Below are 21,149 nucleotides of genomic sequence, written 5' to 3'. Positions count from 1 at the left end.
ATACAAATTCAATGCAATTCCAATTAAAATCCCAATGACGTACCTTACAGAAATAGAGCAAGCAACTATGAAATTCATGTGGAAGAATAAGAAACCCAGAAATAGCTAAAGCAATCCTTAGCAGGAAGAGTGAAACAGGGGGTATTGCAATACCAGATCTTCAACTCTACTACAAAGCAGTAGTAACAAAAACGGCATGGTATTGGTACCAAAATAGAAAGGTAGATCAATGGTACAGAATAGAGGACACGGACACAAACCCAAATAAATACAATTTTCTCATACTAGACAAAGGTGCCAAAAATATGCAATGGAGAAAAGATAGCCTCTTCAACAAATGGTGCTGGGAGAATTGGAAATCCATATGCAACAGAATGAAACTAAACCCATATCTCTCACCATGCACGAAACTAAACTCAAAATGGATTAAGGACCTTGGAATCAGACCAGAGACCCTGCAGATTATAGAAGAAAAAGTAGGTCCAAATCTTCACCTTGTTGGTCTAGGATCAGACTTCCTTAACAGGATTCCCATAGCACAAGAAATAAATCTAGAATCAACCACTGGGATAGATTCAAACTAAAAACCTTTCTCTCAGCAACGGAAACTATCAGCAATGCGAAGTAAGAGCCTACAGAGTGGGAGAATATCTTTGCCAATCATACTTCAGATAGAGCACTAATCTCCAGAATCTATAAAGAACTCAAAAAACTCTACTCCAAGAATTCAAATAATCCAGTCGACAAATGGGCTAAGGAAATGAATAGACATTTCACAAATAAGATCTACAACCAATCAACAAACATATGGAAAAATGTTCAACATCTCTAGTAATAAGAGAAATGCAAATCAAAACCACACTAAGATTCCATCTCACCCCAATTAGAATGGCGATTATCAAGAATACGAGCAACAACAGGTGTTGGCGAGGATGTAGGGAGAAAGGTACACTCATACATTGCTGGTGGGGCTGCAAATTAGTGCAGCCACTCTGGAAAGCAGTGTGGAGAGTCCTTAGAAAACTTGGAATGGACCCTCCATTTGACCCAGCTATCCCACTCCTCGGCCTATACCCAAAGGACTTAAAATCAGCATACTACAGAGATACTGCCACATCAATGTTCATAGCTGCTCAATTCACAATAGCCAGACTGTGGAACCAACCTAGATGCCCTTCAATTGATGAGTGGATAAAGAAACTGTGGTATATATATACAATGGAATATTACTCAGCCATAAAGAATGATAGTATTATGGCATTTGCAGACAAATGGATGAAATTGGAGATTATCATGCTGAGATAAGCCAATCTCAAAAAGCCAAAGGACAAATGATATCGCTAATAAGTGGAGGATGACACATAATGGGGGGGAGGGAAGGGTTAGTGTTTGGGTTAGAGTTAGGGTTAGGGAGGGGGGCAAGTATGGAGGAAGGAAGTACTGTATAGAGGGTAAAGAGGGGTGGGAGGGGTGGGGGGAAGGGAAAAAAATAACCGAATGAATCAAACACCATTACTCTATGTAAATTTATAAAAAAAAAAATAAAAAAAAATAAAATGCTAAGTAGGATAAAGTACAGATCATGAAAGGAAACTTGACATTTCTAGTAACTTGGTTAGTAAAGTACAATTTTCAGGCAACTTTTGAAATACTAAAAATAATTTGAAGACTTTTCTAGTACTACTTCTTTGACTGAATACCTTATGAGGACTTCAGTTTAAGGCTTAAAAGTTTACATAGAAATAATACCTAAGGGAGTTGTATATTATTCAATCACATTTGTTTATCTGATAATTGCTTTCTGAAAAATTATTCTGTTTATATTTCTTAAATCCAGCCGGCCCTTTTTGCTTCAGATACACATCTCAGATGGTGGGTAGTAAATACTATATGTACTGGAAGCTTGGTCCCCAGTGTGATGGTGCTGGGAGTTAGTGGAATTTTTAAAGTGAGGACTGATGGAATGTAATTAGATCACTGGGGCACCAACCTTGGAATGGACTGATGGAGTTCTGATGGAACTCTAGCTAGATCCTGAAAGGGCAGGTTGTTATAAAAAGAGCAGACCTGATCACCAAATCTTCTTCTTGTTTCCTGATTTGTCATATGATCTCTTCTACATTCACTCCTTCCATTGTGATGCTATTGCCATGAAGCCCTCACCAGAGTCAAGCAGCACTGTGCTCAAAAAGCTCTGGAAATGTGATCTAAATAAGTCACTTTTCTTTATAAAACATGCAGGCTTGGGTATTTAGTTATAGCAACAAAAACATACTAATAGAACTTCAAGTAGTTAGTCCTCTTCTCCACCAATCTTTCATGATTCTTCCCCTAGCTCCCTTTGATAGAGGAAAATGTGTTGCCATGAGAGTTACATGATGATCCATAGCAGGATTGAACATATTTTAGTTTTTGGAGCATCTTTCAGTGTCTAATATTTTTTGGTTCAAAGATTCACTATGAAGCTCTTACAAGGAACATACAGCAGGGATGATATATTAGAAATTAGATGATTCTATGTAAATTTCCTTACAGATTTTTGGAATATCTAAACACACATTCAAAGTATTTGCCTAACACATTCTGTAGGACACACCTACAGTGAAGATGTTCCATAATAAATGTCTTGAATAAAACCACTTCGTCCTTTTAAGATTTAGAAATGCTGTATTAAATAGGTCTTTCTAATACAGGACTGCCTCAAGTTTTTAATAGTCTAACACACATTTTAAATCTCATATAAAGTGATAGATGCTATCAGGACATCCTCTCTTGAAAGTAGTGTTCTGAGACTAAAGGACACAAAGCACTCTACACTTGGGGGCAGGGGCAAATGCATATAATTCCAGCAACTCAGGAGGCTGAGGCAGGAGAATTGCAAGTTCAAGGCCAACCTCAGCAACGTAGCAAGGCCCTAAGCAACTTAGTAAGACCATGTCTCAAAAAAAAAAAAAAAAAAAAAAAGATAAAGTAAAAGGATTGAGAATGTGGCTTACTGGGTATGAACCCCTGGGTTCAATCCCTGGTGCCAAAAAACAAAACACATAAAAGCACTCCACAGGGGCTACCCTGGTTTTTGAGGTGAGTGACGTTCTTTCTATAGAGGCAGGAGGAAATGGATGCCAACAGAGGCAAAAAAGGTTCAGTTAGATGCCCAAACCACATAGCTAATAAGTGGTGGAGGTGAGAATTACGTTGGGGTGAGTTGCTATGACACAAGATACTCAGTATTAAAATGCTAAGTAGGATAAAGGATAAAACATACCTGGGCTGGTCCCAGGTGTGTTTTCCACCCTGAACCTTTGATGCTTAACACACGCACTTGATGCTTATGACCTTGACCTCCTCTTCCAATGTTACAGGCACCTTAGAGGAGACCTGTCAGCATTCATGCCAGGCTCCAAGGATCCCATCTCCTGAGCATTTTCAGGCCAACAAGCCTCCTAGATAGTCCTGAGCACTGCAGATATTAGGCCAGAGTTAATTTGACATATTTCTGCAATCTAGTCATTGTAATGGCTTTCTGAAATTTATGGCAATAAATTTACATATCTTATAAATCTCCCCAATGGGCTTTTGAAATCTTATAGAAATACAAGTTTTGCTAACTAGCACATTTGTTTCATATTAAAACTCTAACAAGAATGGGTATGGAAAGTGACCATTTTGCCTCAGAAATAGGACAACTTATCACCCAAGTGCCACCTGAGATGAGCCTTGTAAAATGAAACGAATTATATACATCTACCATTCTTCTTCTAAAGATTGGCAACTTTAAAACATTTTAAAAATGTAAACTATGTACCATCAACAATTATGAGTAAAAATTATTTTAGGTCAGGTTTATACCATAGTTTTTCTGGAACTCTTTACTGTCCTTCTGTGGAGGGAGGAGGTGAAAGTCACAGTCCAACATAAGAATTTTGTACATGATGCTCAGTGCTGAGTATCTCAATAGAAAAGCAATCCGTGAACAGAATCTCATCCATTATTTCAGAATGTTTCCCTGATTAATGATCAAGTGCTTGCCGAAGTCTGCCAGGAAGGTAAAAATGTGGATATCATTGAATCCAATAATATTTTATTCTCACAGAAAGAAATTTACTGAAGAAAAGCTTTTTGCTTTGATTTGGGACCCCAGTGAATCAAGTACTGACTATATAACATGGACATAAATTATTATTAATGTAACTATACTATGTATCTTTGCATGCCAGAGCTGCACAGGTTCAAAGCGTTTTGCAATGCTAACCAGGAAAATGGGTAGAAATGGTTACAAGATAGGAATGAGTTAAAGGCAGCTACATGAACTTCACAAAGAAAAGAGAGAAAAATAACATAAACACAGAAAGGCAGAAGAAAGGACGGGGGATACACCATGAAGGTGATGGGCAGGCTGGACTGAGGGATGGCACTCTGGGGCAGAGGCAGGCCAAGAGTTTGGAGGACCACTGAAATATTTGCAAAGTAACTGAAAGTTAAATAGATATCTGAATAGAATTGTGAATTGTTCTGCTGTCCTTGAAGCATTTATCCCATGTTTTTATTACCTCCTAAGAGACTAAAGGAAAAAAAAAAGATATTTTTTTACTAACTGGTCTTTCTTTGATGCCACATTGGGCCAAATTTGGATCACATGAGACCCTGTGTTGTTTCAATTTCCCAAATGCAGATGTATTTTATATCCTGCATGTTTCATTAAAGGAAAGGGAAATCAAAACATCACCACTAAAGCCCTAGTTAAATAAATTACTTTGTTTTTCAAAAGAAGACTAAAGTGTAGCAACATAATTAATTTTCTATTAATTCTTCCATACTGAGACCATTAATAGTTATTCAGTCTCAAGCTAATTACCAATATGACTAATGGGCAAAATGTGTCATCACAAATTAGAAAACATATTGCAGATACTGCATTCTTGTCTGAATGTCTGTATTTATTACTTTAAAAATACACTTCCAGCACTCAATTTACCATTATGATTTTTATCACTTGCCTCATTTGTTCTATTCAGAACTGTAAATTCCATGAGACCAGGGCCATATTCTTTATTAATCTCATTTCTTAGAGCAGCACTTTATTTATAGCAGTTCTTCAACAAATAAAATTTCAGAAAAACAAGACTGAAAGAACTATTAGGAAGAAAGACATATTTTATCAAGGTTTTATATGAAGGTCATCTCTATATTATTTTCAAATACTACAGAAATTAAAGTAATTCACACACTGATGTAATGAATTTTTATTTTTAATGTTTTTAAATTTTTAATTGACACGTAATAATTACCCACATTTATGATGCATGGTGTCACATTCTAGTACATGTATACAATGTGTAATGATCAGATCAGGACAATTAGCATATCCATAATCTAAAATGTTTATTGTTTCTTTGTGAACAATCAAAACACTCTCTCCTAGCTATTTGGAAATATTCAATTAATTATTGTTAATCATCACACTGGAAATTATTCTTTGTACCCAACTTCACACTGTACCCACTGACCATCCTCTCTCCTTCCTCCCCTCATCCTTCCTAGGCTTCATTACCTATATTCTACTACCTACTTCTATGACATGGAATCTACCTAGGTTTCCATCAGTGGATTAATGGATAAATATGTGGTGTATGTATACCCTAGGGAATATTATTCAGCCATAAAGAATGAAATTTTGTCATTTGTAGCAATATTTATGGAACTACAGGATATAGCATTCAGTGAATTGAGTCAAAAGAAAAAATAGAAATGTCAGGTACAGACAATTGCGACATATTCTCACTTATATGTGTACTGACTTAAAAGACTCTTATTTTAAAAAATGTATAATTAATCTTTTCATATGAATAAATTTTCTCTAAAAGTACATAATGGTTAATATTATATATTGTATATGTAATACTTAGTACTACTTCATTCTTTTAAGATTTGGGTTTTATTAAGCGAACTGAATATTCTTCTTTATTATTTTTTAGTTGTAGATGTACACAATATCTTTAGTTACTGACACAATATCTTTATTCTAGTTATTTATTTTTATGTGGTACAGAGGATTGAACCCTGTGTCTCACATGTGCCAGGCAAGTGCTCTACCACTGAGCCACAACCCCAGTCCCTAAATGGTATTAATTTTTGACATAATACACATCATGTGTCCATAAAGAGGGGACAGAGGAAGATAGGAATCTTATTTCAGGGCATTTCCAATAACAACCTACTCATTAGGCTAACATTTATTTCATGTAATGTAAATTTCTAACATGAAATAACCAGACTTGAAGAGAAAGGGTCCTGTCAGGCTACGGTATTGCTGGTTGGAAAGTCTGCTTTTGCAGAGGGCACATGATACTTACAGATCTGGGTTTAAGTCAGCACAGAGAGGATCCTGATCCCCAAACTTCCGTAAGAGCACATGGGTGAGGTCCATGTCATCATTCCCACTGCTACTGGTGGTAAGACAAGGGAGATAAAACGGAATTGTCACTGGCAAAGGGTCACATTCTGATCTCAAAAGGTACCCTAGTCAAATGAATCCAAGCAAACAAACCTGAGCTGTTCAGATGAAACTAATTTTCTACTGTTTTCTATGATAAAAACCAAATGAGCAAAAATAAAATTCAGAAATTTCTTCAAAGCACAGTTTTGTCACCAGACATGCATTTTTATATACTTGTATCCACACTATTATTTTTCTCATTTTTTTTTGCTTAATTTTATTATGTAACCATTTTTCACACTTTGCAAGGATTTAAAAACAAATTTTAAAGGCTTTATGATATTACATTATGTTAATATATTAAAATCTATAACACTGTTCTCTTAGTGTTGGCACTCTGGTTTGGGTTAATTATTTGTCCTATTACATAGCCCCACAAGAAAACCACTTCTTATGTTTGTACCTTTTATTTCTATCTGTGAACTATAGTGAACTGCATTTTCTTAGTAAGAAGTCTGGAGCACAGAATTCTGTGTTGCTTTAAGTAAACTTTGAGTTATGGTATTTATTTTGCTGGTGTAAGTCTAAAAAGCTATAAAGAACTCAAGCAGCATTACTAAAACCATGGTTACCAATGTTGACTTGCTTTACTGAAAACCATCAGCAACAAGGCATTTGTGTAGCTTTGGAGGAGATGTAGGAAAAAATACTATATTGAACTTTATGCATCAACTTTAAGAAAATTCTTGATAAGAAAATGTGGAGAAAAAGATGTTTCACACAACTTTAAATTGGACTAGTTGAGAATGGGTTTCATTTCAATCAATTAAAAATTCTGACCAGGTGCAGTAATCCCCAGCGGTTCAGGAGACTGAGGTAGGAAGGATTGTGATTTCAATGCCAGCCCAGCAACTTAGTGAGTTGCTACTCAGTGAGACTCTGTTTCTAGATAAAATACAAAAACAGGCTGGGAATGTGGCTCAGTATATAACCCACGGGGTGGTTCAATTCCTGGTACCAAAAAAAAAAATTCTGAAGTATAGTATTTATGAAAGAACATAGATTTATTATATTCCAGAACTTACACTGTATAACTTACAAATTATTTTTGGACAACCATTTTTGAGAGCACTCACCCCCAAAAGAAAGAAGAATGATGTATAATTAATATTATCGATAACATATATAAACTGTGCCTCAAATATCTTTGTAAAGAATTAGTATATAAATTAATAAATGTATATGAGTGTATAAGTGGTTCCTTTTAAATAATCTATAATATTGATTTCTTTTAAGAAATATAAACCTCAAAGTAACCTTATCAGTCGTTGATTTTGTTCATGGATAATGGGAAATTAAATCTAGAGGAAGGGATTGGTGGGTGGGAGGCATGAGGGCAAAGGGAGATACTGACTATTGACATTGACCAAATTATGTGAGGTGCATATATGAATATGGTACAATGAAACCCATTATTCTGTATGATTATTATGTAACAGTAATTTTTTAAAAATTGCTTCTTGACCATGACTGCCCACTTCCAGACCTCGGTGACCATGCTGTGGCTCCCCTGCATGTTTGGAGGCTGCTGGAGACATTTTGAATTATCCCTGAGGACTTGGCCACCATTTTTTGGGTGGAGTGGCTCCCATTCTGAGACATCTATAGGAGACTGGAGGTCCTTTGAGAGGTACCACACTCACATGGAGATCCTGAGGACTGGGAGATTTGAGTGGTGGATGACTGTGAGCCATAGAGTTTTTTTTAATTTTTTATTTTTTATTTCTTCTTATTTTTTCACTCTATTTTCCTTTTATTTACCAATTCTCTTGGAATCTCTTTCTACCTTTTCTCATGCTAAAGACCAACTTCTTTAGATCCTGCTCTCACTCTTCCCTTGATCAGGTACCTCTATTTACTCACTTCATTATATCCTACACCCCTCCCCATCCTCTTCATCCACCACTAGAATTTGAGGAGCTCATTGCAAGTCTATTAGTTATACTGTAAACAATAACCAAACTCACCCTCTCTGTTTGTTGCAATACTGTTAATGTCTTTATAGGGGTTATCTGGTGTAGGGCTGCATATTGTTTGTATACTGGGTGCTGCTGAAATTGATTGTCCCCTCTGGGGAGAAGTGTTGGAAACTTGCAGGGTCTCAATAAGCCTGCATGGGGAAGCTGCAGTACCTCAGATATTCACTTCTAAAGGGGAATATACAGAAACAATATGAAAAAAAACAGAGGAAGAAAGTGTCCCTAACAAGCCAAGATGCTATTAAGATAGTATCCAATGATACCATGGCAGTAGAAATGACAGAATTTTAGAATCTACATAATTAAAACAATCCATGAAGCAAAAGATGAGATAAGAGAGCAAATGCAGGCAATGCATGATCACTCCAATAAACAGTTAAAAGAGCAAATAAGGAAGCAAAAGAGCAATTCAATAAAGAGACAGAGATTCTAAAAAAAAAAAAAAACAAATATTTGAAATGAAGGAAATAATAAACCAAATTAAAAACTCAATTGAAAGTATCACCAACAGAATAGATCTCGTGAATGACAGAATTTCAGACGATGAAGACAAAATATTTAATCTTGAAAATAAACTTGACTGAACTGAGAAGATGGCAAGAAGTCAGGAATGGAATCTCCAAGTATTACAGGATATCAAAAAAAGGCCAAATTTAAGAATTATTGAGATTGAGGAAGGCATAGAGATACAAACCAAAGGAATGAACAAACTATTCAATAAAATAATATCAGAAAATTTCCCAAATCTGAAAAATGAAATGAAAAATAAAATCCAAGAGGATTACAAAACACCAAATGCACAAAATTACAACAGATCCACACCAAGTCACATTATAATGAAAATACCTCACATACAAAATAAAGATAGGATTTTAGAGGCAGTGAGAAAAAAGCATCAGATTGCTCATAAGGGGAAACCAATAAGGATATCAGCAGATGTCTCAGCCCAGACTCTAAAAGCTAGAAGGGCCTGGAACAACATATTTAAACATGGTTGCCAACCAAGAATCCTATACCCAGCAAAACTAATCTTCGGATTTGAAGATGAAATAAAATCCTTCCATGATAAACAAAAGTTAAAAGAATTTACAAATAGAAAGCCTGCACTACAGAACATTGTCAGTAAAATATTTCATGAGGAAGAAGTGAAAAACAATACGAGTCAGAAAAGAGAGGAACTACCCTAAAGGAAAAGCCAATCAAAGGAGAAACTGAGTCAAGTTAAAAACCAAAAATAAGTCAAAATGATCGGGAATACAAATCATATCATGATAATAACCCTGAATGTTAATGGCCTAAACTCATTAATCAAAAGACATAGACTGGCAGATTGAATTAAAAAGAAAGACCCAACAATATGCTGCATTCAAGAGACTCATCTCATAGTAAAAGACATGATGGGGGGGTTCTCAAGATGGCAGACTAGAGGGTGGATGCATTTCATGTTGCTCCAGGACTCAGGATTCAAAAGAGGAGATATTGAGAGACTTGGGACCAACTCAAAGCTGCCAGGTGAGTCTCTCCTATTGGGGAGGTATCCAGATGGGGCGGTAGTCCCAAAACACAGAGAACTTTGTGAAGTAGAGTTGCCCAATGAGACACCCCTCCTCTCACTGGAGCAGTGAACTCGGACAACTGGGAGCATTGGAGAGGAGGCCGCACAGCATGATGCTTGGACTTGGAGCAACCCACTGGGGCAGCTGCCCAGAGAAGGAGCTCTGCGGGGAGCTGTTTGGACTCAGAACGATGGCTCCTGAACATCAGGGGGCTGCCCGGAGGAGGAGGAGAAGCGCCGTGGGTCGCTTGGTCTCAGAGCTGCTGCACCAGAGCTCCGGGCGGCTGTCCAGAGGAGGATGCATGCAGCGGGTCGCTTGGACTCTAGGTGACTGCACCAGGGCTACAGGTGGCAGCTGGGAGGAAGAGGTGCACAGTGAGTTGCTTGGACTCATAGCGACCACACTGGAACTCCGGTTGACTGCCTGGAGGAAGAGACGTGCGGCAGGTCGCTGGGGCTCAGAGCATCTGTACGGGGCTCCAGGTGGCTGCTCAGAAGAGGGGCCGCACAGCCAGGTGATTAGGTGCAGAGCAGGGTCCCAGGACCCAGGCGGCCTCTTGGTGGAAGAGACGCACAGACAAGCTGAGGGGCAGAGTGAAGGTTCCAGGACTGCAGGCAGATTCTCTGAGGAGAGGCAGCCTAAGGAGACTCTTCTGGCAGGGCAAGGCTCCCCAGGACCAGGAGGTAGGACTGGGCCCCTGGGAACGATGCAGAGGAAGGCTGCCCAGCCCAGGTGGTAGTTGTGGATGGGGGGAACCTCTAGGATGGGAACAGACAAGCGAGACCTCCCCACTGGGTGAGTCTTCCCCGCCAGATGAGGTTTTCCCACAAGGACGGTAAAACCAGAGACACAGGCACAAACAGGCCTTGCCTCAGCCCACAGACTAGCTCCCCTTTGGATGACCATTGGTCAACAAGTGGAGGCACCTCTGCCCACTAGCAGGGAATATACCACACCTGAAGGCCACCGCCCCTAGAGAGGCAGCTTCCTTGTGGAGCACCGCATTATCAACTTCCTCCAAGACATCAGAATACTGAACGCTAAGAGGGGATATACTAGAAATCTTCAGGGATATTATCAGTCAATAGAAGAAATCTGCAATATCTCAGAAGTCCACTAATACCTGAACAATATGAGAAAACAAGGGAAGAAAATGCCCCCAAAAAATCTAGATGCTACATCAATAAAAACCAAAGAGAGCATGGCAGAAGAAATGACAGAAAGGGAGTTCAGAATGTACATAATTAAAATGATCAGGGAAGCAAAGGAGGAGATAAAAGAGCAAATGCAGGCATTGAATGATCGCACCAATCGACAGTTAAAAGAGCAAATATGGGAAGCAAGAGATCATTTCAATAAAGAGTTAGAGATATTGAAAAAAAAAACAAACAGAAATCCTTGAAATGAAGGAAACAATAAACCAAATTAAGAACTCCATAGAAAGCATAACCAATACGATAGAACAGTTGGAAGACAGAAGCTCAGATACTGAAGACAAAATATTTAACCTTGAAAACAAAGTTGAACAGAGAAGATGGTAAGAAATCATGAACAGAATCTACAAGAATTATGGGATATCATGAAAAGGCCAAATTTAAGAATTATTGGGATTGAGGAAGGTTTAGAGAAACAAACCAAAGGAATGAACAATCTATTCAATGAAATATCAGAATATTTCCCAAATCTGAAGAATGAAATGGAGAATAAAGTTCAAGAGACTTATAGGACTCCAAATACACAAAATTACAACAGACCCACACCAAGGCACATTATAATGAAAATACCTAACATACAAAATAAAGACAGAATTTTAAAGGCTGTGAGAGAAAAGAACCAAATTACATTCAGGGGGAAACCAATAAGAATATCAGCAGATTTTTCAATCCAGACGCTAAAAGCTAGAGGGGCCTGGAACAATATTTTTCAAGCCATGAAAGAAAATGGATGCCAACCACGAATCTTATACCCAGCAAAACTTACCTTCAAATTTGACGATGAAATAAAATCCTTCATGATAAACAAAAGCTAAAACAATTTACAAAAAGAAAGCCAGCATTACAAAACATTCGCAGCAAAATATTCCATGAGGAAGAGATGAAAAACAAAGAAGAAAATCAGCAAAGGGAGGAACTATCCTAAAGGAATTGTCAAATAAAGGAGGAAACAAGTTGTGTCAATAAATAAATAAATAAAATGAGCCAAATGACCAGGAATACAAATCATATCTTAATAATAACCCTGAATATTAATAGCCTAAACTCATCAATCAAAAGACATAGACTGACTGACTGGATTAAAAAGAAAGATTCAACAATATGTGGCCTGCAAGAGACTCACCTCATAGAAAGAGACACCCATATATAAAGGTGAAAGGATGGGAAAAAACATACCATGCACATGGACTCAGCAAAAAAGCTGGAGTATCCATCCTCATTTAAGATAATGTGGACGTCAAGCCAAAGTTACTCAGAAGGGATAAAGAAGGACATTTCATACTGCTTAAGGGAAGCATAAATCAGCAAGACATAACAATCATAAATATCTATGCCCCAAACAGTAGCACATCCATGTATGTCAAACAAATCTTTCTCAATCTCAGAAACCAAATAGACCACAACACATTAATACTAGGTGATTTTAACACACCTCTCTCACCACTGGACAGATCTTCCAACCAAAAATTGAACAAAGAAACCATAGATCTCAATAACACAATCAATAATTTAGACTTAATGGACATTTGTAGAATAAACCATCCAACCAAGAGCGAATACACTTTTCTCTCAGCAGCGCATGATCCTTCTCATAAATAGACCATATATTATGCCACAAAGCTAATGTTAGCAAATATAAGAAGATAGAGACACTACCATGTATTCTATCAGATCATAATGGATTGAAAATAGAAATAATAGAAATAGAAAGAGTAAAAAAGAGAAACTACTCCAACACCTGGAGATTAAACAATATGCTATTATATGATGAAAGGATAACAGAAGATATTAGGAAGGAAATTAAAAAATTATTAGAGGAAAATGAGAACAAAGACACATCATATCAAAATCTCTGGGACACTATGAAAGCAGTACTTAGAGGGAAATTTATTTCATGGAGCACATTCAATAAAAGAAGTAAAAATCAACAAATAAACGACCTAACACTACAGCTCAAAGCCCTAGAAAAAGAAGAGCAGAACAACACCAAAAGTAGTAGAAGACAGGAAATAATTAAAATCAGAGCTGAAATCAATGAAATTGAAACAAAAGAAACAATACAAAAAATTGACAAAATAGAGTTGGTTCTTCGAAAAAATAAACAAAATTGATAAGCCCTTAGCCACACTAACAAAGGGAAGATGAGAAAAAACCCAAATCACTAAAATTTGAAATGAACAAGGAAATATCACAACAGGCACGATTGAAATACAAAACATAATTAGAAGCTCTTTTGAAAATCAATAATCCAACAAAATAGAAAATTTCAAAGATATCAATTACCTAAACTGATCGAGGAGGACATACACAATTTAAATAGACCAATTTCAAGTAATGAAATAGAAGAAGTCATCAAAAGCCTACCAACAAAGAAAAGTCCAGGACTAGATAGATTCTCAGCCGAGTTCTACAAAACCTTTAAGGAAGAAGTACTTCCAATACTTTTCAAAGTATTCCATGAAATAGAAGAGGAGGGAACCCTCCCAAACTCATTCTATGAAGCCAATATCACCCTGACACCTAAACCAGACAGAGACACATCAAGGAAAGAAAATTTCAGACCAATATCCTTAATAAAAATTGATGCAAAAATTCTCAAAAAAATTTTAGCAAATCGCATACAAAAACATATTAAAAAGATAGTGCACCATGATCAAGTGGGTTTCATCCCAGGGATGCAAGGTTGGTTCAACATCAGGAAATCAATAAATGTAATTCACCATATCAATAGACTTAAAGTCAAGAATCACATGATTATTTCAATAGATGCAGGAAAAGCATTGGATAAAACACAGCACCCCTTCATGCTCAAAACACTAGAAAAAATAGGGATAGTGGGAATATTCCTTAACATTGTAAAGGCCATCTATGCTAAGCTCATGGCTAATATCATTCTAAATGGTGAAAAACTGAAAGCATTCCCCCTAAAAACTGGAACAAGGCAGGGATGCCCTCTTTCACCACTTCTATTCAATATTGTCCTTGAAACTCTCGCCAGAGCAATTAGACAAACCAAAGAAATTAAAGGGACACAAATAGGAAAAGAAAAACTCAAACTATCCCTATTTGCTGATGATATGATTATATACTTAGAGGAACCTGGAAATTCCACCAGAAAACTCTTAGAACTCATAAGTGAATTCAGTAAAGTTGCAGGATATAAGATGAATGCTTATAAATCCAATGCATTTTTATACATAAGTGATGAATCTTCAGAAAGAGAAGTTAGGAAAACTACCCCATTCACAATAGCTTCAAAAAAAAAAATTAAAATACTTGGGAATCAATCTCACAAAAGAGGTGAACGATCTCTACAATGAGAACTACAGAACACTAAGGAAAGAAATCAAAGAAAATCTTAGAAGATGGAAAGATCTCCCATGTTCTTGGATAGGCAGAATTAATATTGTCAAAATGGCCATACTACCAAAATTGCTATACAGATTCAATGCAATTCCAATTAAAATCCCAATGATGTACCTTACAGAAATAGAGCAAGCAATTATGAAATTCATCTGGAAGAATAAGAAACCTCGAATAGCTAAAGCAATCCTCAGTAGAAAGAGCGAAGCAGGGGGTATCGCAATACCAGATCTTCAATTCTACTACAGAGTAATAGTAACAAAAACGGCATGGTATTGGTACCAAAATAGACAGGTAGATCAATGGTACAGAATAGAGGGCATGGACACAAACCCAAATAAATACAATTTTCTCATACTAGACAAAGGTGCCAAAAATATGCAATGGATAAAAGATAGCCTCTTCAACAAATAGTGCTGGGAAAACTGGAAAACCATATGCAACAGCATGAAATTAAACCCCTATCTCTCACCCTGTACAAAACTCAACTCAAAATGGATCAAGGACCTCGGAATCAGACCAGAGACCCTGCATGTTATAGAAGAAAAAGTAGGTCCAAACCTTCAACTTGTTGGCTTAAGATAAGCCTTCCTTAACAGGACTCCCACAACCCAAGAAATAAAAGCAAGAATTAACAACTGGGATAGATTCAAACTAAAAACCTTTCTCTCAGCAAAGGAAACTATCAGTAATGTGAAGAGAGAGCCTACAGAGTGGGAGAAAATCTTTGCCACTCATACTTCAGATAGAGTGCTAATTTCCAGCATGTATAAAGAACTCAAAAAACTCTACACCAAGAATACAAATAATCCAATCAACAAATGGGCTAAGGAAATGAACAGACACTTCACAGAAGAAGATATACAAGCAATCAACAGACATATGAAAAAAATGTTCAACATCTCTAGTAATAAGAGAAATGCAAATCAAAACTACCCTAAGATTCCATCTCACCCCAATTAGAATGGCGATTATTAAGAACAGAAGCAACAATAGGTGTTGGCGAGGATGTGGGGAAAAAGGTACACTCATACATTGCTGGTGGGGTTGCAAATTAGTGCAGCCACTCTGGGAAGCAGTGTGGAGATTCCTCAGAAAGCTTGGAATGGACCTACCATTTGACCCAGCTATCCCACTCCTTGGCCTATACCCAAAGGACTTAAAATCAGCATACTACAGAGATACAGCCACATCAATGTTCATTGCTGCTCAATTCACCATAGCCAGATCGTGGAATCAACCTAGATATCCTCAATTGATGAATGGATAAAGAAACTGTGGCATATATATACAATGGAATATTACTCCACCATAAAGAATGATAAAATTATGGCATTTGCAGGCAAATGGATGAAATTGGAGGATATCATGCTCAGTGAGATAAGCCAATCTCAAAAAACTAAAGGATGAATGATCTCGCTGATAAGCGGATGAGGACATATAATGGAGGGTGGGAGGGGTTACGGTTAGGTTTAGGGTTAGGGTTAAGGAGGGTGGTAAGAATGGAGGAATAAAGGACTGTATTGAGGGAAAGGAGGGGTCGGAGGGGTGGGGGGGAAGGGAAAAAAATAACAGAATGAATCAAACAACATTACCCTATATACATTTATGATTACACAAATGGTATGCCTTGACTCCATGTACAAACAGAGGAACAATATGTATCCCATTTGTTTACAATAAAAACAAAAAATATTGCAGCACAATCAAGTGGGGTTTATCTCAGGGATGCAAGGTTGCCTCAACATCCTGAAATCAATAAACATAATTCATCACATCAATAGACTTAAGAATCATGATTATTTCAATAGATGCTGAGAAAGCATTTCATAAAATACAGCACCCCTTCATGCTTAAGACACTAGAAAAAATATGGATAGTAGGAACACACCTCAACATTGTAAAGGCTATCTATGCTAAGCCCACAGCCAATATCATTCTTAATGGAGAAAAATTGAAAGCATTCCCTCTAAAAACTGGAACAAGGCAGGGACGCCTCTTCCACCACTTCTATTCAACATTGTCCTTGAAACACTTGCCAGGGCAATTAGACAGATCAAAGAAATTAAAGGGTTACGAATAGGAAAAGAAGAGCTCAAGCTATCCTTATTTGCTGATGATATGATTCTATATTTAGAGGATCCAAAAACCTCCACTAGAGAACTTCTTGAACTCATAAATGAATTCAGCAAAGGAGCAGGATATAAAACAAATATGCACAAATCAAATGCGTTTCTATTAGATGGAAAGATCTCCCATGTTCTTGGATAGGCAGAATTAATATTGTCAAAATGGCCATTCTACCAAAGGTGTTATATTGATTCAATGCAATTACAAGTAAAATCTCAATGATATTCCTCATAGAAATAGAGAAATAAATCATGAGCTTTATCTGGAAGAATAAGACACCTTGAATAGCCAAAACAATCCTGAACAGAAAGAGTGAAGCAGGAGGAATCACAATACCAGACCTTAAACTATACTACAGAGCAGTAGTAACAAAAATTGCATGGTATTGGCACCAAAATAAACAGGCAGATCAATGGCACAGAACAGAAGACACAGAGACAAACCCACAAACTACAGTTATCTCATACTAGACAAAGGTGCCAAAAACATACAATGGAGAAGAGATAACCTGTTCAACAAATGGTGCTAGGAAAACTGGAAATCCATATGCAGTAAAATGAAATTAAACCTCTATCTCTCACCCTGCACAAAATTCAACTCAAAATGGATCAAGGACTTAGGAATTAGACCAGAGACCCTGCACCAAATAGAAGACAAAGCAGGCCCAAATCTTCATCATGTTGGCTTAGGATCAGACTTCCTTAACAAGACTCCCAAAGCACAAAAAATCAAAGCAAGAATCAATAAATTGGGATGGAATCAAACTTAAAATCTTTTCCTCAGCAAAGGATACAATCAATAATGTGAAGAGAGAGCTCACAGAGTGGGAGGAAATCTTTTCCTTTCCACATGCATTTCAGATAGAGCACTTATCTTCAAAATTTATAAACTTATAAAACATTATACCAAAGAAACAAAGAACCCAATCAATAAATGGGCCATGAAACTGGACAGTTTACAGAAGAAGATATATAGATGATTAATAAATATATGAAAAAGTGTTCAACATCTCTAATAATTACAGAAATGTAAATTGAAACAACTCTAAGATTTCATTTTACTCTAATTAGAATGGCTATTATCAAGAACACAAAAAATAATAGATGCTGGCATGGATGTGGGGGAAAAGGCACACTTTTACATTGTTGGTGGAGTTGCAAATTGGTGCAGCCACTCTGGAAAGCAGTGTGGGTAATCCTCAGAAAACTTGGAATGGACCCACCTTTTTATCCAGTTATCCCACTCCTCACTTTTTACCCAAAGGAATTAAAATTAGCATACTACAGTAACAGTCACATCAATGTTCATAGCAGCTCAGTTCACAATAGCTAGATTGTGGAACCAACCTAGATGCCCTTCAATAGATGAATGGATAAAGAAACTATGGTATATTTACACAATGGAATATTACTCAGCCATAAATAATAATAATATTATGGCATTTGCAGATAAATGAATGGAATTGGAGAATATCATGTTAAGTGAAATAAGCCAATCCCAAAAAAACAAAGGCTGAATGTTTTCCCTGATAAGTGGATGATGATATATAATGGGGATGGGGTGGTGGGAGGTGAGAGAAAAATAGAAGAACTTTAGATTTGCTAGAGGGAAATGAGAGGGAGGAGGGGGCAGGGGTATGAAAGATGATGGAATGAGACAGACATCATTACCCTAGGTACATGTATGATTACACGAATGGTATCTACATTGTGCATAACCATGGAAACAAAAAGATGTACCCCATTTGTGTACAATGAATCCAAATGCAGTCTATAAAAATAAAAAGTAATATAAATAAATAAATAAAAAGATTGTATATCACCTAAATAAATTCATTTGCCTTTGTGGATTAAAAATGTCATCCAACTATGGTTCATAAATTTTAGAGGCTGTATATTAAAATTTCATTCATAATGGTCTAAATAAAATCTTAAAAATATGAATTATTACATTGAGCTGAATATATCAGGTTTTTCTTATCCCAGTGTTTTTATCTTGGGTCATCTGTGCAGCCCTACTTTAAGTCTTGTTCATAACAGACTAAGGTAGCATAATTGGATTTTTAGAATCTTCTATTTTTCTAACAGAAAATAGAGAAAACACATTTATTTCTTTAAACTTTCATTTCACTTGGAAATCACTGTCCTTTTCATGTTCTGGCTTCCAATATGTCTGGTTCACACCTGTTTTTGTTTATAACTCTCTTTATTCTCCCCACTAATCCCTTTGATTTGGACTGGAAACATAGGGAAAGAATGTGGTGAAGGAACCAGTGAGTGAATGGATGAGAAAGCGATCGTGTAATACTGCACAGTGGTGGAGAAAGGCTTTCCCAATTGCCCTAGGCATTACTTTTCAAATATTTGATCATATGTTCAAGCATTTGTTCAAAAGATGTTTTAGCAACTCACTGTTGTCTAATGAACAAAGATCCATGTCCTAAGCCAGGGAATTTTAGACCTTTCAAAACTTTAGATGAGTTGCCTTTTCTCGTCTTTTCTGTCTCCAATTAACTGTTCTACCTTCAGCTGGAAGAGTGTTTTCCTGCGTTTGGTTCCACTGTTGCTCTTTCCCAGCCAGTCCTGACCAATGCCTGCTCTCTGCATCATTTCCCATATGTGAGTGCTTTTTTGAGTTTCCAGTGCTAACTATGGTGACTCATACACCTGAAGAACTAGTTGAGTGAATCTTTTAATGGGTGAACCATTACATTCTACCTATCCTTCAAGAGTAAACTCCAGTATCATTTCCCTACAAGAGTTGCCCTGATAATTCCATCTAGGTATCATCTCTCCTCCCTCTGAACTCTTATTCACCACTCAAGTATTGGATCATGCCACCTCCTTGGTCAGGTGGGCCCAATTACTCTGTCACTGAGCAGGTCCCAGGTCACTCTCTATGCCTGCTTCCCCATTTATATAGTTTATTTGTTTAATTTTGAAGGCTCCTCTTCCACTACAACGTCACACCAACTCTGATGAATGGGTTCCTACAGAAACATGTGCCATATTATTTACACTCATTTTCTAGATATGTGTGCTCAATATTTTCCAACCAAATAAATTCCTAAAAGCTAAAAAAAAAAATGCTTCTTAATTATATTTCTGAATTGCAATAAGCATTTGAATGTAGGGATGTCTGCATTAATTAGACTTAATACAACCCCATACCCTGCAGTGCAAGCCAAGAATGAGAAGAAATTTCCCTATCTGTACAGTGGGAACTCACATAGATAGGGGACTTTCTAGATTTCCAGTTTCCCTAATTCCTTCCATGCCTTCTCTAACATACAAATTTGATATTCTCTCTGCTCAAAATTTATCATATGATCCAGCTATCCCATTTGTGGGTATATAACTAAAGAAAATGAAATTAACATACCAAAGAGATACCTGCAGGCCCATATTTATTGCAACATTATTCACAATAGCTAAGATACAGAATCAACCTAGGTGTCAATCACAGATAAATAAATAAAGTAAATGTAGTATCTATACACAAGTGGAATATTATTCAGTCCCAAATAAAAATGACATCTTCTCATTTGCAGCAAAACAGATGGAACTGTTATTAAATGAGATAAAGCCAGACACAGAAAGACAAATACTGCATATATTTCTCTCATATTTGGGAGCTAAAACAGTCAACATGAAAGTAGAATAGTGATTTCTAGGGTTATGAAGGGTATGGGGGATGGTGGATAAAGGGAGATTCAATTTAGTTAGTGTACACAGAATCTCATTAATACCACAGATATACATGTCCTCAAAACTAAAATAACTTATACATCAAATTTAATAATGTCTCCTTTATTTGACTTTATTTTATTTATTTATTTTTTAATGTGGTGCTGGGGTTGAACCCAGTGACTCACCCATGTTAGGCAAGGGCTACACCAGCCCCTCAGTGTCTGCATTTTATGTGTGCCTAGAAACAGTGTTGAACCCTTCCACATTGTGTTTACCCCTCCATGGTCTTCCGTCCTAGATATTTCCAGTCCTGTTCCACAACACTATCTCCCAGAAGGCAACACCCAACCCAGCGCAGCCCAGTGGAACCACTTTGATGGGCTGGATTTGCTTTCAAAGTGCTGATCCCTTCAAATCATTCTTCCAAGCTTCCCTGTTATACAACAGGAAACCATCTGCAGTCCAGAAGCCTCAGCTAAAACATAGCTCCCAGTGAGACTCCCAGCCCCATCCCTGCCCGCACTCTCTCTCTCTCCTTCCCAACAGCCCCGATGAAAGTCTTTACTGGACTTTGACTGTAGCCCTCTCAATTACTGGAACAAAATGATCCTGGAAAGGAAGGGCTTGGTACTTAGGACAGTAGCTGGACCTCGGTATAGTCTCAAACATAATTTGTTCACCACATTGTGACATATTATATGTGCTGAAATTATTGACCTAAT

The 21,149-nt window shown here is 37.1% G+C and overlaps 1 protein-coding gene across 1 annotated transcript in view; it reads right to left on the bottom strand.

Annotated features, from left to right (window-relative positions):
* ABCA13 (ATP binding cassette subfamily A member 13) overlaps nucleotides 1–21,149 on the bottom strand; it is a gene marked incomplete at its 5' end in the record, with an annotated part of 484,952 nt that overhangs the window by 189,189 nt on the left and 274,614 nt on the right. Inside the window, 1 exon segment of the mRNA XM_079150399.1 lies at nucleotides 6,354–6,443. Coding sequence (XP_079006525.1) covers nucleotides 6,354–6,443 — 90 coding nt within the window.

This window comes from Sciurus vulgaris, assembly GCF_902686455.1.
Source record: "Sciurus vulgaris genome assembly, chromosome: 8".
In the NCBI taxonomy this organism is placed as follows: Eukaryota; Metazoa; Chordata; class Mammalia; order Rodentia; family Sciuridae; genus Sciurus; species Sciurus vulgaris.
The sequence above is the reverse complement of the archived record's forward strand: the minus strand, read 5'-3'. Positions and strand labels throughout refer to the sequence as shown.